This window comes from Oncorhynchus gorbuscha, linkage group LG09 (genome assembly GCF_021184085.1).
Source record: "Oncorhynchus gorbuscha isolate QuinsamMale2020 ecotype Even-year linkage group LG09, OgorEven_v1.0, whole genome shotgun sequence".
In the NCBI taxonomy this organism is placed as follows: Eukaryota; Metazoa; Chordata; class Actinopteri; order Salmoniformes; family Salmonidae; genus Oncorhynchus; species Oncorhynchus gorbuscha.
Window position 1 is genome coordinate 34,229,616 of NC_060181.1, and position 24,538 is coordinate 34,254,153.

The 24,538-nt window shown below is 44.3% G+C and overlaps 1 protein-coding gene across 6 annotated transcripts in view; it reads right to left on the reverse strand.

Annotated features, from left to right (window-relative positions):
* LOC124043434 (A-kinase anchor protein 9-like) overlaps positions 1-24,538 on the reverse strand; it is a 134,714-nt gene that overhangs the window by 94,515 nt on the left and 15,661 nt on the right. For 5 of the 6 annotated variants that reach the window (XM_046362043.1, XM_046362044.1, XM_046362046.1 and 2 more), the window contains exons 2-6: positions 9,463-9,729; positions 6,064-6,108; positions 5,417-5,476; positions 4,332-4,481; positions 3,246-3,401 (exon numbers count right to left, since the gene is read on the reverse strand). In XM_046362043.1, the coding sequence (XP_046217999.1) occupies positions 3,246-3,401; positions 4,332-4,481; positions 5,417-5,476; positions 6,064-6,108; positions 9,463-9,729 (678 nt within the window). The remainder of the gene's footprint in view (positions 1-3,245; positions 3,402-4,331; positions 4,482-5,416; positions 5,477-6,063; positions 6,109-9,462; positions 9,730-24,538) is intronic. The other variant, XM_046362045.1, reaches the window with a different exon arrangement.

Consider the following 24,538-nt stretch of genomic DNA (forward strand, 5'->3'; position numbering starts at 1 on the left):
GAGCTGCATAAGTGTTTCTCTCCACTTTCTGGAGGACCGAGTTACAAATTCAGTGGAATTAGATTTATGATAGCTAAAGAGATGTTGTACTAATGTTAGCCAGCTGGCTCCCTAGCTAAAGTTATTTGTACTATTCGTATCCCAGAACCATTTGCTTTGCTAGTTAGAGCCCAATGTTAGCTAGCTAGCATTGAATCTGGTTGGTTAGCTCCCAGCAGATTCATGCAGGGTAGTTAGGAGATGATTTGGCACTGTGTTCATTGTTGTTTAACTAGCTAACATTATCTGGCTGGCGCGTTAGCTAACGTTACGTGATATGTGTGATCTTACACGTCGTTTACCTAGCTAGGTTCTTGTTAACCTAGCTAGCTAGCGAGCTAGATACATGTCTTAAGCTAAAGTGTACAACACCCGTTGAATATGGCCGGTGTCAGTAAAATTCAGCAAAAAAGCTAAATGAAATTGTTGCCATCAGAGCTCGTTAGACTGTTGCCATGTTATCCAGGAGGTAGCCAGAGCATCAAGTGCGTGCTCTGAACGCACCGAGAGCAAAACGAGATGGGTGGGGCAAAAGCTTAAGACAGTGTGAACGATGCTGAATGGGAGTAGACAAAGAGCTCTTCACTAGATACCAAAACATTCAAAGGTAATTTTCTCAAAAGTGAGTTTATCATCAACTTTCAAAGCAGAATTACTTTGGAGTACAATAGGCTGAGAGAGGCTGGACTGAGGGCTTGTAGGCCTGTTGTAAGGCAGGTCCTCACCAGACATCACCGGCAACAATGTCGCCTATGGGCACAAACCCACCTCAAAACTGCCGTGTACAATATACCATTTTGTGGCTCTGAGTCTCTACTTTTATCCAATGTAAAAAGCACTTTTTAAATTTTGTTACATAAGACCAAATCCGGGTGGTAAGTCACATTTACATACATAAACTCAGCAACAACAAAAAAACTTCCCTTTTTCAGGACCCGGTCTTTCAAAGATAATTTGTAGAAATCGAAATAACTTCACAGATCTTCATTGTAAAGGGTTTGAACACTGTTTCCCATGCTTGTTCAATGTACCATAAACAATTAATGAACACGCACCTGTGGAATGGTTAAGACACTAACAGTTTGCAGACGGTAGGCAATTAAGGTCACAGTTATGAAAACTTAGGACACTAAAGAGGCCTTTCTACTGACTCTGAAAAACACAATAAAAATGCGTGAACATGCCTTAGGCATGCTGCAAGGAGGCATGAGGACTGCAGATGTGACCAGGGCGATACATTGCAATGTCTGTACTGTGAGACGCCTAAGACAGCACTACAGGGAGACAGGACGGACAGCTGATCGTCCTCGCAGTGGCAGACCACGTGTAACAGTACCTGCACAGGATTGGTACATTCGCACATCACATCTGTGGGACAGGTACAGGATTGTAACAAACAACTGCCTGAGTTACAACAGGAACGTGCAATCCCTCCATCAGTGCTCAGACTGTCCACAATAGGCTGAGAGAGGCTGGACTGAGGGCTTGTAGCCCGGTTGAAAGAAAGGTCCTCACCAGACTTCACCGGCAACAATGCCGCCTATGGGCACAAACCCACTGTCGCTGGACCATACAGGACTGGCAAAAAAGTGCTCTTCACTGACGAGTCGCAGTTTTGTCTCACCAGGGCTGATGGTCGGATTCGTTTATATCATCGAAGGAATGAGCGTTACACCGAGGCCTGTACTCTGGAGTGAGACCTTTTTGAAGGTGGAGGGTCCGTCATGGTTTGGGGCGGTGTGTCACAGCATCATCGAACTGCGCTTGTTGTCATTGCAGGCAATCTCAACGCTCATCTCATCCTGACATGACCCTCCAGCATAACAATGCCACCAGCCATACTGCTCATTCTGTGCATGATTTCCTGCAAGACAGGAATGTCAGTGTTCTGCCATTGCCAGCGAAGAGCCGGGATCTCAACTATTACTTTTGCTTGGGGTCACTTAGAAATGTCCTTGTTTTTTAAAGAAAAGCACATTTTTTGTCCATTAAAATAACATCAAATTGATCAGAAATACAGTGTAGACATTGTTAATGTTGTAAATGACTATCGTAGGTGGAAACAGCAGATTTTTTATGGAATACCTACGTACAGATGCCCATTATCAACAACCATCACTCGTGTGTTCCAATGGCACGTTGTGTTAGCTAATCCAAGTTTATAATTTTAAAAAGGCTAATTGATCATTAGAAAACATTAGTGTCTAGTTTGAGAAACAGACGCCTCAAGTCCTCAAATGGCAGCTTCATGAAATAGTACCTACAAAACACTTGTCTCAACATCAACAGTGAAGAGGCGACTCCGAGATGCTGGCCATCTAGGCAGAGTTGCAAAGAAAAGCCATATATCAGACTGGTCAATAAAAATAAAATGTTAAGATTGGCAAAATAACACTGACACTGGACAGAGGAACTCTGCCTAGAAGGCCAGCATCCTAGAGTCGCATCTTCACTGTTGACATTGAGACTGGTGTTTTGCGGGTACCATTCAATGAAGCTGACAGTTGACGACTTGAGCCATCGGTTTCTCAAACTAGACTCTAATGTACTTGTCCTCTTGCTCAGTTGTGCACCAGGGCCTCCCACTCCTATTTCTATTCTGGTTAGGGACAGTTTGTGCTGTTCTGGGAAGGGAGTATTACACAGCTTTTTATGAGATCTTCAGTTTCTTGGCAATTTCTCACATTGAATAGCCTTCATTCTCAGAACAAGAATAGACTGAGAGTTTCAAAAGAAAGTGCTTTGTTTCTGGACATTTTGAGCCTGTAATCGAACCCACTGTAATCGAACTAGTCTAAAGGCCAATTTTATTGCTTCGTTAATCAGGACAACAGTTTTCAGCTGTGCTAACATAATTGCAAAAGGGTTTTCTAATGATCAATTTGCCTTTTAAAATGATCAACTTCGATTAGCTAACAACGTGCCATTGGAACACAGGAGGGGTTGCTGATAATGGGCCTTGGTACGCCTATGTAGATATTCCTTTTTTTTTATTCTGCCGTTTCCAGCTACAATAGTCATTTACAACAATAGCGTCTACACTGTATTTCTGATCAATTTGATGTTATTTTAAATGGACAAAAAAATTAGCTTTTACTTCTAAGTGACCCCAAACTTTTGAACGGTAGTGTTTTCTTCTTGTATTATAGACTAGGGTGGGATAATATGGTATAGTGTAGTGTATAGATTAGACAAGAATGTCTTACCTGCTGGAACTGAATGTGCAGTTTCTGGCTCTGCTCAGTCATCTCCAAGAACTCCCTCATGACCTCATCCTTCTCTTTGCGAGACTGCTGCAGATTGGCTGTGAGTTGTGTGATGATGCCGTCTCGCTGCTTTAAGGCAGCCTTGAAGTCCTGCAGCTGGAGGAGAAAAAGAAGTGCAGTGTGTATACATTGCATAATAAACATCAGTGATTCACAAGTCACACTTTAGTATGACAAAGAAAACAGTACACTGACTTGACTTGATAAAGACAAAATGTGGTCTCAAAAACAGAAGTAGCTAGTTGTGATATTTAAGGGTAGAGGTGATTTTTGTATTTTATTTTACCTTTATTTAACTAGGCAAGTCAGTTAAGAACAATTTCTTACTTTCAATGACGGCCTAGGAACAGTGGGTTAACTGCCTGTTCAGGGGCAGAACGACAGATTTGTACCTTGTCAGCTCGGGGATTGGAACTTGCAACGCTCTAACCACTAGGCTACCCTAGCGCCCCATTTAAAGGAGTATGGATGGTAATACAACCACCAATCAATGTTTTTAAACCAAACAAGAAAAGGGATGCATTCCATTGAAAAGGGAAATACCAAGAATAGTTTATATGTACTTGTTCCGAGTGTTTGACAATTCACTTGATCTTCACAGAAATCTCATATATTTAAGTAGTAATCTTAATATCAGTATATAAATGCTTAGAAATAGGTTCCTTGACAGATAAGAACGAAAATAAGTAGGCCTAAACTACAAAACTATACAAATTATTGAAATAGAGAACCACAGAAGTGAAAAAAGAAATATTAATCGTAACATGAATTTTTAACAGTGACTCCTGCTGGGTAGCAAAATTATTATCAATATGAGAGCTGCACCCTCAAATGAAGTTCAGCCCCTTAGTGTGGGCTCAGCAAGGCCAACCCATTATGCAATCTGGTTGATGAATTAAGACTCAAACACACACTACAACAAATGTTAATGTTTCATGAACAGTTGCAGATGACAGGTGAAGCAGGTTATCTACTACTTTCTAACTACCAATCTTAATTCCTTCATACATACAGAGCGCATATTACCTGTTGTACCCCCTCTGAGCCGAAAGCCACTCTAAATTCCTCCAGCTCTCGGCTCAGCTCCTCTACCGCCAGAGTCTTGGCAGCCAGCTCTTCCTCCATGACCTGTACACTTCCACCCCTCACCTCCTGCTGAACAGAGCCCACTTCCTCCTGTCGTGGGGGGGGGAGAAGTGGCTAGATTAGCAATTACCTAACATCCAAAACTGACACAGAATGGAGGGAAACGGTAGCTAGCTTAGCATTTAGCTAACCTACAAAACCACCACTAAAGCAATTAGTTAGCATCCAAGGCCGTCACAGAACTGAGGGGAATGGTAGAAATTAACTAGCCAACATCAAACTGCCAAAGACCTGGCAGCCATTAAAGAGCACGGTGCTGATAATGGTGCCCTCTTTCGCTTTACCTCTGTACTTCACTACTCTTTGCTTAATCCGTCACACTCTCTTCATTTTTCTACCTCGCTCCCTCTTCTTTTCCTCCTCAGAATGATTTTACTTCTTTACTCTCAAGCAGAAACAGTCAATCACTGCATTTGTTGTCACTCAGACTCTGTCCCCTCCTTCTCCCTTTTCTCTCTCCCTCCATCCCTCCCTCTTCCTGCCTGCAAATGGCCGGATTACCCGTGTGCCTTGGCAAATGAACAGCTCTTGCATCCCTGTCCAACGCCCTCTTCTCTAGCCACTTCACCATTCCATCCTCCAATCCCTCTTTCTACTTCTCTTCTTCCCTCGGTTTTCCTCTTTATGGTCTGACTGCCAGAGTAATTTACACATCTGAAATGTCAAGCAGCCCCCGTTCCATACTCCCCATCTCTGCTGTTAAAATGGGGTGTAAAAGTTCAAGTATGACGGCAGCAGCCCACGGACAATGCTGCCCTGTAGTCCCTGGCCTTGAATCAAAACCACTTCACAAGCGCACACTGAGGATTCCAGGAGTAGAGAATAAAAAAGCAACTTGGTTAGTGAGTTAGTCGGAGGACAATCTCAGGGTTAGGAGGTCAGAATGCAGTGTGGAGACAGAGCAAAAGTGTTACAGTAAAAAAAAAAGACAGTAGCTGGTTGCCTATTTAATTGTTGTACTGTACCCAGATAAACTCCTTGTAAGTCTCCATTGGGTTCTCGGTCATCTCAAGGCAGCCATTCACCTGTTAATTCACAATACTGTTTGGTAAAGCAGGGAGATTTCATGGTTCAGCTTCCCACTGTTCACTGGTGTACAGAGCACAGAGTGAAGGATATGATTCAATTTAGAATTTTGGTTCTGTCGTCCATGTCAGGCTTTAAAATACTGACTGGCGCCTTCTCCAAACCGTTATACTCGGTGTCACAGGCAAAGCTTTTAATGGCGGCTCTGTAGAAGAGGGGGGTGAGGTGCGACGGGACTACTTTGACTTGTCGAGTTCAGATAAATGCCAGACGGGGACTTGGGGAGCTGAGTGTCTGGCAACAAGCAAGCCAAGTAACATTGTCTGTTCCAAAAGGCAACCTGGGAAAAGGTAGGCCTGTCCAAGGACCTAAGCCCCAAACCGTAACACTAATCCTAGCAAAGGACCTTATTAACAGATCTAAGATCAGCTTACCCTCTCAAATCTGAACCTTAACCACTAGGGGAAATAGTTTTTTAAGGTGAGATAAGACATTTTGCAATTTGGGTGAACTATCCCTTCAAGTACAGTGTATTAACTCCATTTAAAAGTGTTCTCTGGTATAAACTACAACGAAGTTAACTCACCTCGGAGGAGTAGTCTTCGGCTGTGGTGGACACTTCACTATCTGGCTGAAATAGGAAACAAGAAGAGGATTCATCAGACCCTGCATCGGGAGGACCATAATAGGCCCCATAATAGTCACCAGTACAAGTGGCCCACACAAACAAGCAGAGGGAATGGGGCCTCCCAAGTGGTGCAGCGGTCTAAATGCTAGAGGCGTCACTACATATCCAGGTTCGATCCGGGCTGTGTCGCAGCCAGCCGTGACCAGAAGACCCACGAGCTGGCTCACAATTGGCCCAGCATCGTACATGTCAGGGGAGGGTTTAGACAGCCGGGATGTCCTTGTCCCATCGCACTCTTGCCTACCTTATAAGACAGCTCCTTTTCAATGGAATAATGGCCATGATCATTAGAGTCTATTCTAGATGGGCTAATTTCACTTGAACAAGATTAAAAGTTGGAACACCATGGTGCAAGACGAGGATAAATTAAATGAGAGCTTTTATTGTCAGAGTTTATGGAGCAGTAGGCCGATAGTTCCTGTGGCGGGCCGGGCGCATGCACGCTGACACGGTCACCAGTTGGACGGTTTCCTCAGACACATTGGTGCAGCTGGCTTCCGGGTTAAGCGAGCAGTGTGTCAAAAAGCAGTGCGGCTTGGCAGGGTGTGTTTCAGAGGACGCAAGTCTCAACCGTCGCCTCTCCTAAGTCCCTACAGGAGTTGCAGCGATGGGACAAGACTAACTACCAATTGGATATCACGAAATTAGGGGGAAAAAGGGGCAAAAAAATGAATACATTTTTAAATATAATTTTAAAAACAAGCATAGGGAAAAACAAAGCTTCAAAGTGCATTAAATCTGATGGACCATAACATGAGTATGCAGTTTTAGCTAAAACAAGCCCATCCTAGGTCAATATTGAGTGTACAGTTAGAATTCTGCTGTTCATGATATGACAAGGCTATTGCCCTCTCATTTCCGATTAGCATTTGTGCAGCCAGTTCTGGTCAGTTTCGGAAGAAGAATGGGTTAATTATGGCGATGTCAAATGCTGTCAACCCGTTTGACCTACATTCATTGGGGCATTTTGGAAGCATGGGGTGCCACATTCATTAACCGGGCGCAACCTACTTTTATAAGACAGCTTCTTTTCAATGGAATTATCGTTAGCACTCACACAGATCTCTGTGAACCAGTCTGCCTATACAAGTAGCTTGGAGGGGAACACTTTGAAGCTGGTGTTTCCACAGCAACCCCTCTCTGCAAGGGAAGTTGTATGGCTACTTAGAATGTCTCCGTGTTCATTCAATGGTGCGCCCAGGGCCAATTACACCCTTTGTCTTGGAAATGAAAACCCATTGTTTGGAGAACAAACAGACTAAAAACAAAATGGTTTTAACTAAATGTTTGAACCATTTATCAGTCCCATTATTACAAATATGGATTCAGGTAAGTCTGAACTCAAAGGCATGAGTCTAAACTCATGAGCATCTTGGACCTACCTATTTTATCATAAATGACAGAAGTAGGAATTCATGACAAACAGGTGCTGCTCAAAATGTCTGCATGCCTATAGAAATACAGTAGGAGAAAGTGCTGAGCTATAGCTCAAGAATACCGACCACCAAAAGAAAGGACAGGAAGCAGCCACTCTATTCAATCACCTCCGTGTCCATTTTGTGCTGCAAGGCCACAAAGCTCTCCAACCAAAGAATGAGGCGGCTTAAACAGTTTAAAGGCTATTCTGTTGCCACGGCAACCCATCATTTCCTAGTCACATTCGGGTGGCAAGGAGAGAAGAAATACTGTGTGGTTTTTCAGCAACAGAGGGAATGAAAACTAATGTGGTTCGTGACACAAGTAGTACAAAGGAACAGAAGGGAGGGAGAAAAGAGAGGAGTTTTCATTGTTCGGTGTAGGTGCAGAGTTGGGGGTGGCATGGTGCATACAGCTTGGTTGATGCTTGTGAATGCGCTCAAGGTTGTGAGGGGCTTGCCGATTGTCTGTGAAACAGACATTTTTTCAAATTGGTGATGTAAACGGCGAGCTATATTAAAAATGACAGGATAAGACGGTCATTTGAACGAAGGAGAGAATCATTGAGCAAGCTTGCAATGAAGCTTTATAAAGAAATGTCTGAAGAGACAGGAAAAGAAGTCTGAACAAAATTTTCACCAAATCCTTTATCTTTTTGGTTATTATTTTGCTCATTATCTAACCAAAGTTGAAAGAATACTCCAACCCAACCCTCTAACCCTCTAACAATATTCACACAAATAAAATAAATGCAGTTTGCCAGCTGTAACTCAGGTGTTAAACTCAGCAAATCAAGAGGTAACACAGCACTAACAAGGACACTTATTAGCTGCTCCACTGTTCATCCCTTTAACCCAGAGTTTCCCAAACTCGGTCCTAGGGACCCCACGGAGTGCACGTTTTGTTTTTTTGCCCTAGCATTACACAGCTGACTCAAATAATCAACTTTTGATAATTTGAATCAGCTGTGTAGTGTTAGGGCAAAAATCAAAAGGGTCACCGCTTAGGGCACTGAGGAAAGAGTTTGGGAAACACTGCTTCAATATTGCGCCTTTTAAAAACGGCACTCACAAAAGTCGCTCACAGCAACGCATAGGTGGATTCCAGAGACTGTTATCTGAGACTTGAGACACTGCTCATTCTGCTCGAACGGATTCAGACAATGTATTTTATGCAACAAAATGTGAATCCCTTATCAGGCAGTGAATATGCGTGATTACCAAAACCTTTTTATGTCATGTTTGGACAGCATTTTATTATCCAATGTTCTATTCAACATTTCACATGTACATCTTAGTCATTTAGCAGATACTCTATCCAGAGAAACTTACAGTAGTGAGTGCATAAATTATCATACTTTTTCAAGCCAAGCAATTCAAATGTGCATCTTAAACTGTACCAATGCTTTAGAAGTAAAGAGCACATTTAGTGTTAATTCATATATGTGATTCAAGTTACCATGATCTTTCCCTAGATGATCAGTATGGACAATACAGGAAGCCACATAAATATAGGCTACTACTGCTTACAATGTATCCCTACACACATTAGGCTACTTCAACATAGCATCAGCAAAAAAAGAACCTAGAACTAAAATACATGATCCATCTAATCTAGGTCTTGATGAGTGGTTATTAGCTCAATCAGTTCACCCTTGTGATAAATTCAGCACAGAAGACCAATATCATTTTAATAAACTGTAATTTCAGGGCCAGGAGAAATAGCAGTTCTCATCCCTTTTCACACTACTGAGCCAAGCCAGTTTCTTCTCTAGTCTTTTCAACGCAGACTCTCCAAATCAAGCAAGGCTGCACGCTAGGAGAAGCTCAATTCAAATGGTAAATCAATTGTTAGGGATGGTAGAGAAGTTTTTGGCCTTACCTCTATGGTGTACGTCTGGTCGTGTTTGACCGTCTCACCACTGTGCAGGGTCCTGGCGAAGGTAAACTCTGTGGTAGGGGGGTCCAGTTCCCCTCTTCTTCCTACCTCCTCCCCATTCCCCTCCCCCACTGACTGATCTAACTCCTGCTCGGCCTCCCCTCTCGCCGGTCCATCCCCACCCGGGTTGTCGTCTGTTTCTCTCTTTTTCTTCTTCTGCTTCTTCTTCTGTCTGTCGGCATGAGCTTTCCTCTGCCGGTACTCAGCCAACTGGGGTCACACAGGGAGAGGAAAAGCAGACAACAGGCAAGGCAGGGTCAGTGAGGTTAAATACAGAGATTACAGTGTGTCTGCACTGATTAAGAAGCAGTCCAACAAACTTAGCAAAATTCTAGGTTTATTCAGGCTAGAGGCTATGCTACACTGACTATACTATATCTATAGGCTAAATGCTACACTTTACATTCCTTTAAAAAAGCAACCACAATCAACATCAAATTATCTTTGATGATTAGTTCAATTAACCTTTTCTGATAGATGAGGCCTACCCAAGAATCAACTACTTTAGTTGGTGTTACAAATTCAAAAATGTTCTGGGGAAAAAAATCTACAAGAGAAGAAATACCTACAGTAGTGCTACATAGCTTGGTAAAGCTCATGTGAAACATTGCATGCGTCCCGGCGCTAGCAACCTCGGATGTAAATGTGAATCCTTACCGTACATAGGCCCCTAATGACCAACAGTTAGCTTCCTGTTGTGGCTACCCCTAATCTTTTAAATACCCGTTAAAAGGATTACATTTTTTAAACTCCCTATATGTCAAACATCTAATGACTTAAACGCATTGGTAATTTGGTATATGGATAAACTGCTGTTTTCACCACCCCTTAAAGCTTTCGCCATTTACAATTGTCCCCCCTCCCCTAAATATTAGTGTGCAAACTGTTTGATAGGAGAGGAGGATTACATCTGGATCCATGTAAGTCTCGAAGATGGCCAAATGCTACTTAAGCAAATGGCGGTTTTGGAATTAGCGAAAGTCTAAAAGTCGCCCAAAATCCATCCTAATCTACCACGGTGCTCCCTTCATCGAGTTTCAGACTTTCATTTCCATATCCCTTGAGGGGGCAGGCTTTCTTTGAAACAAACGTAGATTGAGTGTGTGTGACTGAGATGGCCGCCGGCGCCGACTGAGATGGCCGCCTCGCTTCGCGTTCCTAGGAAACTATGCAGTTTTTTGTTTTTTTACGTGTTATTTCTTACATTAGTACCCCAGGTCATCTTAGGTTTCATTACATACAGTCGAGAAGAACTACTGAATATAAGATCAGCGTCAACTCACCATCAGTACGACCAAGAATATGTTTTCCGCGACGCGGATCCTGTGTTCTGCCTTACAAACAGGACAACGGAATGGATCGCATGCAGCGACCCAAGGAAACGACTCCGAAAAAGAGGGAAACGCGGCGGTGTTCTGGTCAGACTCCGAAAAAGGGCACATCGCGCACCACTTCCCAGTATTCTTCTTGCCAATGTCCAGTCTCTCGACAACAAGGTTGATGAAATCCGAGCAAGGGTGGCATTCCAGAGGGACATCAGAGACTGCAACGTTCTCTGCTTTACGGAAACATGGCTTACTGGGAAAACACTATCCAGGGCGGTGCAGCCAACGGGTTTCTCCACGCATCGCGCCGACAGAAACAAACATCTATCTGGTAAGAAGAGTGGCGGGGGCGTATGCCTCATGACTAACGGGACATGGTGTGATGAAGGAAACATACAGGAACTCAAATCCTTCTGTTCACCTGATTTAGAATTCCTCACAATCAAATGTAGACCGCATTATCTTCCAAGAGAATTCTCTTCGATTATAATCACAGCCGTATATACCCCCCCCCAAGCAGACACGTCGATGGCTCTGAACGAACTTTATTTAACTCTTTGCAAACTGGAAAACATTTATCCGGAGGCTGCATTCATTGTAGCTGGGGATTTTAACAAAGCCAATCTGAAAACAAGACTCCCTAAATTTTATCAGCATATCGATTGCGCAACCAGGGGTGGTAAAACCTTGGATCATTGTTACTCTAACTTCCGCGACGCATATAAGGCCCTGCCCCGCCCCCCTTTCGGAAAAGCTGACCACGACTCCATTTTGCTGATCCCTGCCTACAGACAGAAATTAAAACAAGAGGCTCCCACACTGAGGTCTGTCCAACGCTGATCAGACCAAGCTGACTCTACACTCCAAGACTGCTTCCATCACGTGGACTGGGACATGCTTCGTATTGCGTCAGATGGGAATATTGACGAATACGCTGATTCGGTGTGCGAGTTCATTAGAACGTGCGTCGAAGATGTCGTTCCCATAGCAACGATAAAAACATTCCCTAACCAGAAACCGTGGATTGATGGCAGCATTCGCGTGAAACTGAAAGCGCGAACCACTGCTTTTAATCAGGGCAAGGTGTCTGGCAACATGACTGAATACAAACAGTGCAGCTATTCCCTCCGTAAGGCTATTAAACAAGCTAAGCGTCAGTACAGAGACAAAGTGGAATCTCAATTCAATGGCTCAGACACAAGAGGCATGTGGCAGGGTCTACAGTCAATCACGGACTACAAGATGAAATCCAGCCCAGTCACGGACCAGGATGTCTTGCTCCCAGGTAGACTAAATAACTTTTTTGCCCGCTTTGAGGACAATACAGTGCCACTGACACGGCCTGCAACGGAAACATGCAGTCTCTCCTTCACTGCAGCCGAGGTGAGTAAGACATTTAAACGTGTTAACCCTCGCAAGGCTGCAGGCCCAGACGGCATCCCCAGCCGCGCCCTCAGAGCATGCGCAGACCAGCTGGCCGGTGTGTTTACGGACATATTCAATCAATCCCTATACCAGTCTGCTGTTCCCACATGCTTCAAGAGGGCCACCATTGTTCCTGTTCCCAAGAAAGCTAAGGTAACTGAGCTAAACGACTACCGCCCCGTAGCACTCACTTCCGTCATCATGAAGTGCTTTGAGAGACTAGTCAAGGACCATATCACCTCCACCCTATCTGACACCCTAGACCCACTCCAATTTGCTTACCGCCCAAATAGGTCCACAGACGATGCAATCTCAACCACACTGCACACTGCCCTAACCAACCTGGACAAGAGGAATACCTATGTGAGAATGCTGTTCATCGACTACAGCTCGGCATTCAACACCATAGTACCCTCCAAGCTCGTCATCAAGCTCGAGACCCTGGGTCTCGACCCCGCCCTGTGCAACTGGGTACTGGACTTCCTGACGGGCCGCCCCCAGGTGGTGAGGGTAGGCAACAACATCTCCTCCCCGCTGATCCTCAACACGGGGGCCCCACAAGGGTGCGTTCTGAGCCCTCTCCTGTACTCCCTGTTCACCCACGACTGCGTGGCCACGCACGCCTCCAACTCAATCATCAAGTTTGCGGACGACACAACAGTGGTAGGCTTGATTACCAACAACGACGAGACTGCCTACAGGGAGGAGGTGAGGGCCCTCGGAGTGTGGTGTCAGGAAAATAACCTCACACTCAACGTCAACAAAACTAAGGAGATGATTGTGGACTTCAGGAAACAGCAGAGGGAACACCCCCCTATCCACATCGATGGAACAGTAGTGGAGAGGGTAGCTAGTTTTAAGTTCCTCGGCATACACATCACAGACAAACTGAATTGGTCCACTCACACTGACAGCGTCGTGAAGAAGGCGCAGCAGCGCCTATTCAACCTCAGGAGGCTGAAGAAATTCGGCTTGTCACCAAAAGCACACAAACTTCTACAGATGCACAATCGAGAGCATCCTGGCGGGCTGTATCACCGCCTGGTACGGCAACTGCTCCGCCCTCAACCGTAAGGCTCTCCAGAGGGTAGTGAGGACTGCACAACGCATCACCGGGGGCAAACTACCTGCCCTCCAGGACACCTACACCACCCGTTGTTACAGGAAGGCCATAAAGATCATCAAGGACATCAACCACCCGAACCACTGCCTGTTCACCCCGCTATCATCCAGAAGGCGAGGTCAGTACAGGTGCATCAAAGCTGGGACCGAGAGACTGAAAAACAGCTTCTATCTCAAGGCCATCAGACTGTTAAACAGCCACCACTAACATTGAGTGGCTGCTGCCAACACACTGTCATTGACACGGACCCAACTCCAGCCATTTTAATAATGGGAATTGATGGGAAATGATGTAAATATATCACTAGCCACTTTAAACAATGCTACCTTATATAATGTTACTTACCCTACATTATTCATCTCATATGCATATGTATATACTGTACTCTACATCATCGACTGCATCCTTATGTAACACATGTATCACTAGCCACTTTAACTATGCCACTTTGTTTACTTTGTCTACACACTCATCTCATATGTATATACTGTACTCGATACCATCTACTGTATGCTGCTCTGTACCATCACTCATTCATATATCCTTATGTACATGTTCCTTATCCCCTTACACTGTGTATAAGACAGTAGTTTTGGAATTGTTAGTTAGATTACTTGTTGGTTATCACTGCATTGTCGGAACTAGAAGCACAAGCATTTCGCTACACTCGCATTAACATCTGCTAACCATGTGTATGTGACAAATAAAATTTGATTTGATTTGATTTGAACAATCCCAGGTTAATCTGGAGCGGCACTTGGACAAATCTGATGCTTATAAGAGTGTATCTACTAGAAGCTGACCTCCCCTGCTCTTCACAAGCTCTAACAGAGCACAGAGACCTGGAGAGAAAATGTAGGCGGCTAATATATTTCAGATGCATCATGCCAGGCCTGCTAAATTGAGGGGTATCAACAGATTAATTGCTCTTATGTTTTAGTTCATGAGAAAAACATTAATTTACATGTAATATGCCAATGTCTAATTTTACAATATGTAAACACAGATAGACTATACACAAATTAGCTCGGAGCATGTACAAACACGCGTACAAAAACTTCCCTTGGTGTGCAGTCTGCACCCACAAACAGACATTTAATTTCCCTCAGTGTATAAACAGCAGGGGTTCTGTACAGTTAATTGCCACAAGGGAACACTGGCACTAATTACATGGATTGGACAGTAAAAGCCCTGATATCCATTATGGATAAGGGGCTGGTGATAGCCACTGAGTGGGGTGAAGTGAAGTGAGTGAGCGTTAATGCAAGAGTCAGTGAACTGAATGGCCGGCTATGGGAGCTGGCTGACAGCAGGGGAGCTCAAACAGCTGGCCCTTATGGGCAACAGGTGTGAGAATGTATTTTTAAAAAGGACACATTTCCAGTAGGAGGGTATCATACTAGAGCTCAATGCAGCTGAACCTAGTGCATGCAGCTCTACAGTTGGCAGGGGTCTGCAACATGTGTCCTGACCCAGGGGCCATTTTTTGGCTCGCCTGCTTTTATTCGGACCCCCAAATTGTGATCCCATTTTGACAGGTTAAGTTCATAATAACCCAGTTAAAGTAGACATTTGAATGAATTTTGGCCATTACAGAGTAGGAGGCCAAGTCTCGAATAAGGTTTTTCAGTCAATCATACTGGTCGAAAATATAAAACGCAACACGTAAAGTGTTGGTTTCATGTTTCATGAGCTGAAATAAAAGATCCCAGAAAAAAAAGCTTATTTCTGTCAAATTAGGTTTAAAAATTTGTAGTGGTAGACAGTACCTTAAGTAAAATAAATACTTAAAAAATTACTACTTAAGTAGTTTATTGGGGTATCTGTACTTTAGTATTTATATATTTTACTTTCCTATTCCTAAAGAAAATGTACTTTTCACTCCATACATTTTCCCTGGCACACAAAAGTACTTGTTACATTTTGAATGCTGAGTTGGACAGGAAAATGGTCCAATTCATGTACTTATCAAGAGAACATCCCTGGTCGTCCCTACTGCCTCTGATCTGACACTACCGGTCAAAAGTTTTAGAATACCTACTCATTCAAGGGTTTTTCATTATTTCCTACAATTTTCTACATTGTAGAATAATAGTGAAGACATCAAAACTATGAAATAACACATATTAAATCATGTAGTAACCAAAACATGTGTTAAACAAATCTAAATATATTTTATATTTGAGATTCTTCAAATAGCCACACTTTGCCTTGATGACAGTTATGCACACTCTTTGCATTCTCTGAACCAGCTTCATGAGTTAGTCACCTGGAATGCATTTCAATTAACATGTATGCCTTGTGAAAAGTTAATTTGTGGAATTTCTTTCCATCTTAATACAGTTGAGCCAATCAGTTGTGTTGTGACAAGGTAGAGGTGGTATTCAGAAGATGGTCTTTTACCAAATAGGGTAAGTCCATATTATAGCAAGAACATCTCAAATAAGCAAAGAGAAACGACAGCACATCAATACTTTTATTAACACATGAAGATGACAAATTTCAAGAATTTTGAACGTTTTTTTAAGTGCAGTATCAAAAACCATCAAGCACTATGATGAAACTGGCTCACATGAGGACCGCCACAGGAATGGAAGACCTAGAGTTACCTCCGCTGCAGAGGATAAGTTAATTGGAGTTACCAGCCCAAATAAATGCTTCACAGAGTTCAAGTAACAGGCACATCAACACCAACTGTTCAGAGGAGAATCAGGCCTTCATGGTCAAATTGCTGTAAAGAAACCACTACTAAACGACACCAATAATAAGAAGAGACTTGCTTGGGCCAAGAAACATTAGCAATGGACATTAGACCGGTGGAAATTTGTCCTTTGGTCTGGATACCAAATTGGAGAATTTTGGTTCCAACCGCCATGTCTTTGTGAGAGGAGGTGTGGGTGAACACATCTCCGCATGTGTATTTCCCACTGTAAAGCATGGTGGTGTTATGGTGTGGGGGTGCTTTGCTGGTGACACTGACTGTTACTTTTGACCACCCCTTTGTTCAGGGACACATTATTCCAGTTCTGTTAGTCGCAGGTCTGTGAAACTTGTTCAGTTTGTCTCAGTTGTTGAATCTTGTTATGTTCATACAAATATTTACACATCTTAAGTTCTGAAAATAAACGCAGTTGATATTGAGAGGATGTTTCTTTTTTTGCTGAGTTTATGTTCAGTCTCGCCAAAAAGCTTGTCCATTTCATGTAGGCAAATATCCACAACACCTCTTATTTCCTTGATTTCTCCAACATGCCAATATTTAGAGTTTGCTTTTTTGGTTATAGGTCTACACTCCCCCCAAGGGGCTCTATAGACACACACATCAAAAGTGTAATTTATATTTTGTTTTTCCTTTCTGTGAGATAAAGTTGTAATTTTGCATGCAAAAATAACATCCCTAATTCTGGAATTGCCCAATATTAAAATCACAGTAGAACACTTGGTGGTAAAGAGGTTGAAAAAGTAAGGGTAGATGTAACTAGGGATGAAACAGTTACCAGTTTCACGATAAACAATGGTCAAATTCCCGATGGTTAGCATTACCATTTCAAATTTGAATTATCTTTAAAACATTGGTTTGAAAAACCCACAGCATTAACCAAAGTTAGCAACAATCTGACGCAGGCACAGCATGCAAAGTGGGTTTTGTTTTGTGTGAAAACATGTCGGAAGGCAGTGACGGCACTCGGGAGATTTGTCACCCTTCTAAGAGGACCAAATCTGAAATGTGGTCGTATTTTTGGTTTTACAAGAGTGCTGAGGGAAACGTAATCAAAGACTGTCACCTTGTCTGCCGTACACGCAAAAAGAATATTGCTACGAAAGGGGGCAACACTTCAAATCTCCAGTTATCTTCGTGACCATCACCTTTATAGCGAATGCAAGGTAACTTTAAGCTCAATGCATTATGTGGGGACTTGGGAATAGGGGAAAATGTCATGGTTTGTCTGTCTAACTTGCTAATAGCTTGTCAATAATGTAAAGTGAAGCCTTCAGCGTTACCTACTCTTGTAAAAATACTACACGTTATTCTGCTGGTGTATGCATCGTGTGTCTGCAGACTCTATATGCCCATTGCACACAATAACATGAGATGTAGTTTAGTCACCCAACCAACAAATTTTGTTCATTTAAAATCTGGCAATCGTCAACTTGGTTGTAAAAGTGTTCCAAAAGGAGAAACACAATATACAATACTGCTGTATTTATGTCAATTGTTGGGCTCATTGCAATTACTATCACTGTCTCATTAATTCTTAAGACTCATTTGTATTTATGTAAATTGTGCATGGGGTCATTGCATATACTCAAATGCAACAAAGTGTGTGTGTGTGTGTGTGTGTGTGTGTGTGTGTGTGTGTGTGTGTGTGTGTGTGTGTGTGTGTGTGTGTGTGTGTGTGTGTGTGTGTGTGTGTGTGTGTGTGTGAATAATAATAATAAAACACAATAATAACAAACGCACAAGAGTTTTTTGAGAATATGCTGGAAGAGTGGGGGATCAACAAGAAAGCTCTAGTCTGCAAAACCACAGACAACGCAACAAACATGATCAAGGCTTTTGAAGAGTTCCCAGATCTGTGGCTTGGGCTCTTTGGCCATAATTGTTACCTGGCCATCACAAAGGCTCTGAAAATTCAGAGTTGACAGAGCAGTCAAGGCCTGCTGTCATCTGGTCCAAGGCTTCTCACAGGGCTGGAAAAGGAGAGAACTGCGAGAAAAGCAAGCTGCCCTCAACATGCCACAGAAGGCTCTGATCCATGATGTGGTAACCCGATGGGGATCTACACACACGATGCTTGAGCGTTTCCTCAGCCAATAGCAGGCAGTCTGTGTGACACTGGCTGGGGAAAGAGGAACATGACATTTGATGCCCAAGGATGCCGACAAAGTGTCATGGAGCAACTGTGCCAGCTCCTTGAACCTCTGAGCAAGTTTACAGATACACTTGCCTCAGAGACATGAGTGACACTGTCAGCCATCAAGCCTGTCCTGGACCACATCATCCGTGACGTTCTGGTGGAAAAGGATACAGAGCCATCCCTGACCAAGGAGATGAAAAGGGTAATGAGAGAATACCTTAACAACAGATACACAGAGAACGCAAAGAGTCATGCACATGGCTTGTTTCATTAACCCCTGCTTCAAAAGGAGCTTTTTAGATGAGCCTAAGCTGCAAAAGCTGACACTGACAGCTGTATCCAGGAGGCCTTGAAGCTGCACAAGTCAGGGAAGAACCACAAAGCGGCATCGGAGGGGAAATGTCTGGCTAGGTTGGGGGCAATGCATCAGAGCTGCCTCACCTTGCCAGGAAGCTTTTGTGCATCCGAGCAACAGAGTGTTCAGTGTCAGCGGGCACATGGACTCCACTCACAGATCCCTACTTAAACTGGACAAAGTAAATATGCTAACATTTTTTACATTTCAATCTCAAGTGAACAAATATGAATCCATACACGATGTTAGGCCAGCAGAACTGTATTTCTTTATGAAGGAGAGAATGGACATACAATCAGTGCTGTTCATTTGATTTGTTTACATATTTTAATGTAAACACCTGCACATTGGATTTGTTTACATACATGGTTGTATTGTTCTTACATGCACATTGCTTTACTTACTTAAGGTTATGTTCATTTAAACCTGCACTAGGGAAACTTTTACCTCTCATGGCCACATGGTGCCATCTTTAATGTTAAAGTTATTATTTTAATGTTTATACACACAAAAAGTGCAGAGTGCCGATAATTGTATTTGTTGTTTTGTTGAAATGATTTCAGTGTGTGTGTGTATCAGTACTTTTTGAACATTTCCAGCACATTTTAACAATACTGCGATAATACTGATAACCGTGATAATTTTGGTCACTAAAATTGTGATATGAAATTTTCATACCGTTTTATCTCTAGACCTAACACTTTATACTTTTGGTTCATACAGATTATATCTTCATAAATACACACTCAGTGTCATTAGGCTAAGTGTAAACTGCAACACGCAACAACTAGGCTTACTTTAACACATAGGGAGGCTGGAGAGTTACTGTATGTCAATAGAGTTTCAGCTAGCATTATCCTTGTACTGTAGTCTAATAGTTTGTAGATGGTCTGAGCAAGTCCAGATCTGTGGAGATATGCACAGCATAAACAAATTCAATTTATTTTCTCCCAGTAAATTGAAATACTGGGAATACTAGAATACTACCTAGAATACTTAGGCAAATGATGCTGTGTTGCCCTATTTGGCAGAGGACCATCGAGTTGGATAAGCATATGGGACTGCAGCCTACGTAGGTGCATAATGCCATCTGCATCCTCAAAGATGGAGCAAGTGACAATGTTTTGCAAACATTCTTTATCTGGGACAAACATGTAGCCTACTTGGCAGTCAGCGAGCGTAAATCGTCGCTGCTTATTCATATAGCACTCTAAGCACTTCAAATCTAAATACTGGCTTGTTGGACGATAATTCTAGAGATTTCTGCATCAAGCATTCCACCTCATTGAGTTGTTTCACAAAGGTTAGCTAATGCAGCCACTGGTGCCTTTACAAGAGAGCGATTATCTGTTCCTCAGTGTCACTGCTTATCCCCACAGATAATAACGATAGATTAACAAAATTCATGCCGAAAAGAGCACACTGTACCATGCTAATGTTTTTTGGGGGCTTTCTATTTGATCAATTATGGCACATAGAGTAATGTTTGCGGTAAGTGAGTGATCGTTCATTTAAACAGAGAGCATTCCCATTATAGATAGCCTAGTGGGTACAGAAAACAAACTACGGTGAAAACATTTGTGTAACCCAATGTAAAGGCACAGATTAAAACACAATGAACAAGAATCAACATAAATAACCAGATTCAATTTGGCAGTAGTGCAGTTATAGGCCTATATATGTGGAACCTTAATCACATTTGTAACACCCGCCTTCATTGCCAAAACAAATACAAGAAAGACTTATTTCCGGTTCCGGTTGGAGCGAGTGGTCGCATCTGCACGTCGCTCCAACGGGTAGTATAACTTTTTCATTATATTTCATTATATCACAACGGTTTGATTTGTCTTATCTTAGCAATTTCTTCTCAGCTAGCTACATAGCCGTCTTTGTATCAAAGATAATTGCGTAATTATCGTATTTCGCCGTCCTAACGTAGTCTTCACTAGCCAGCTAGCTAACGTCCACTGATTAGCTGCACTGAGAAACTTTTACACTCAACTGAACGACTTGATTAGTTTAGTGTTAGCTACCTACATAGCCGTCTTTGCTGTCTTCGTATCATCGTATCATCGTATCCAAGATAATTGTGTTGTTTAGGTTTAGAGTGTGTAGTCTTAGAGTGATTATCTTAATTTACCGAGGTTAGCTAGCCAGCTATTTGTCGTCCTTAACGTAGGTGACTCTGCTAGCTAGCCAACAGCTAGCCAACGCTAGCCAACGTCTTCTGTATAGAACTCAACTACCCGGTCGCATTCACAGGTTGTATCACATTTTCACTTCATTTCATTACAGTACAACGGTTTGATTTGTTCGATCGTAGCTAGCTACTTAGCTAGCTACATAGCCGTCTTTGTATCAAAGATAATTGTGTAGTCTAGAGCGATTTTCTAGGTTCGCTAGCCATCTATTGTCGTTCTTTTAACGCAACGTAACGTAAACAACACTGCTAGCTAGCCTGCTAGCCCCCGAATAGCAACACTGCAGAAACTATTACACTCAACGGAATGACTTGATTAGTGTAGTGTCAACAACGCACCCACTGCCAGCTGGCCTACTTCAGCAGTACTGTATCATTTTAATCATTTTAGTCAATAAGATTCTTGCTACGTAGCTTAACTTTCTGAACATTCGAGACGTGTAGTCCACTTGTCATTCCAATCTCCTTTGCATTAGCGTAGCCTCTTCTGTAGCCTGTCAACTATGTGTCTGTTTATCCCTGTTCTCTCCTCTCTGCACAGACCATACAAACGCTCCTCACCGCGTGGCCGCGGCCACCCTACTCTGGTGGTCCCAGCGCGCACGACCCACGTGGAGTTCCAGGTCTCCGGTAGCCTCTGGAACTGCCAATCTGCGGTCAACAAGGCAGAGTTCATCTCAGCCTATGCCTCCCTCCAGTCCCTCGACTTCTTGGCACTGACGGAAACATGGATCACCACAGACAACACTGCTACTCCTACTGCTCTCTCTTCGTCCGCCCACGTGTTCTCGCACACCCCGAGAGCATCTGGTCAGCGGGGTGGTGGCACCGGGATCCTCATCTCTCCCAAGTGGTCATTCTCTCTTTCTCCCCTTACCCATCTGTCTATCGCCTCCTTTGAATTCCATGCTGTCACAGTTACTAGCCCTTTCAAGCTTAACATCCTTATCATTTATCGCCCTCCAGGTTCCCTCGGAGAGTTCATCAATGAGCTTGATGCCTTGATAAGCTCCTTTCCTGAGGACGGCTCACCTCTCACAGTTCTGGGCGACTTTAACCTCCCCACGTCTACCTTTGACTCTTTCCTCTCTGCCTCCTTCTTTCCACTCCTCTCCTCTTTTGACCTCACCCTCTCACCTTCCCCCTACTCACAAGGCAGGCAATACGCTCGACCTCATCTTTACTAGATGCTGTTCTTCCACTAACCTCACTGCAACTCCCCTCCAAGTCTCCGACCACTGCCTTGTATCCTTTTCCCTCTCGCTCTCATCCAACACCTCCCACACTGCCCCTACTCGGATGGTATCGCGCCGTCCCAACCTTCGCTCTCTCTCCCCCGCTACTCTCTCCTCTTCCATCCTATCATCTCTTCCCTCCGCTCAAACCTTCTCCCACCTATCTCCTGATTCTGCCTCCTCAACCCTCCTCTCCTCCCTCTCTGCATCCCTTGACTCTCTATGTCCCCTATCCTCCAGGCCGGCTCGGTCCTCCCCTCCCGCTCCGTGGCTCGATGACTCATTGCGAGCTCACAGAACAGGGCTCCGGGCAGCCGAGCGGAAATGGAGGAAAACTCGCCTCCCTGCGGACCTGGCATCCTTTCACTCCCTCCTCTCTACATTCTCCTCCTCTGTCTCTGCTGCTAAAGCCACTTTCTACCACGCTAAATTCCAAGCATCTGCCTCTAACCCTAGGAAGCTCTTTGCCACCTTCTCCTCCCTCCTGAATCCTCCGCCCCCTCCCCCCCTCCCTCTCTGCAGATGACTTCGTCAACCATTTTGAAAAGAAGGTCGACGACATCCGATCCTCGTTTGCTAAGTCAAACGACACCGCTGGTTCTGCTCACACTGCCCTACCCTGTGCTCTGACCTCTTTCTCCCCTCTCTCTCCAGATGAAATCTCGCGTCTTGTGACGGCCGGCCGCCCAACAACCTGCCCGCTTGACCCTATCCCCTCCTCTCTTCTCCAGACCATTTCCGGAGACCTTCTCCCTTACCTCACCTCGCTCATCAACTCATCCCTGACCGTTGGCTACGTCCCTTCCGTCTTCAAGAGAGCGAGAGTTGCACCCCTTCTGAAAAAACCTACACTTGATCCCTCCGATGTCAACAATTACAGACCAGTATCCCTTCTTTCTTTTCTCTCCAAAACTCTTGAACGTGCCGTCCTTGGCCAGCTCTCCCGCTATCTCTCTCTGAATGACCTTCTTGATCCAAATCAGTCAGGTTTCAAGACTAGTCATTCAACTGAGACTGCTCTCCTCTGTATCACGGAGGCGCTCCGCACTGCTAAAGCTAACTCTCTCTCCTCTGCTCTCATCCTTCTAGATCTATCGGCTGCCTTCGATACTGTGAACCATCAGATCCTCCTCTCCACCCTCTCCGAGTTGGGCATCTCCGGCGCGGCCCACGCTTGGATTGCGTCCTACCTGACAGGTCGCTCCTACCAGGTGGCGTGGCGAGAATCTGTCTCCTCACCACGCGCTCTCACCACTGGTGTCCCCCAGGGCTCTGTTCTTGGCCCTCTCCTATTCTCGCTATACACCAAGTCACTTGGCTCTGTCATAACCTCACATGGTCTCTCTTATCATTGCTATGCAGACGACACACAATTAATCTTCTCCTTTCCCCCTTCTGATGACCAGGTGGCGAATCGCATCTCTGCATGTCTGGCAGACATATCAGTGTGGATGACGGATCACCACCTCAAGCTGAACCTCGGCAAGACGGAGCTGCTCTTCCTCCCGGGGAAGGACTGCCCGTTCCATGATCTCGCCATCACGGTCGACAACTCCATTGTGTCCTCCTCCCAGAGCGCCAAGAACCTTGGCGTGATCCTGGACAACACCCTGTCGTTCTCAACTAACATCAAGGCGGTGGCCCGTTCCTGTAGGTTCATGCTCTACAACATCCGCAGAGTACGACCCTGCCTCACACAGGAAGCGGCGCAGGTCCTAATCCAGGCACTTGTCATCTCCCGTCTGGATTACTGCAACTCGCTGTTGGCTGGGCTCCCTGCCTGTGCCATTAAACCCCTTCAACTCATCCAGAACGCCGCAGCCCGTCTGGTGTTCAACCTTCCCAAGTTCTCTCACGTCACCCCGCTCCTCCGTTCTCTCCACTGGCTTCCAGTTGAAGCTCGCATCCGCTACAAGACCATGGTGCTTGCCTACGGAGCTGTGAGGGGAACGGCACCTCAGTACCTCCAGGCTCTGATCAGGCCCTACACCCAAACAAGGGCACTGCGTTCATCCACCTCTGGCCTGCTCGCCTCCCTACCACTGAGGAAGTACAGCTCCCGCTCAGCCCAGTCAAAACTGTTCGCTGCCCTGGCCCCCCCAATGGTGGAACAAACTCCCTCACGACGCCAGGACAGCGGAGTCAATCACCACCTTCCGGAGACACCTGAAACCCCACCTCTTTAAGGAATACCTAGGATAGGTTAAGTAATCCCTCTCACCCCACCCCCCCTAAGTTTTAGATGCACTATTGTTAAGTGACTGTCCCACTGGATGTCATAAGGTGAATGCACCAATTTGTAAGTCGCTCTGGATAAGAGCGTCTGCTAAATGACTTAAATGTAAATGTAAATGTAAACTTAGGCTATAGCATTAGATGCTCAGAGGTTAAGTCTGAACAATACACGAACCACACCTGGGTGTACAAACTGGGAGAATTTCAAGGTAACCTAACAGTTTTGTACCTCCAAATGGTCATGAATGTGTTCAGTGGTTGA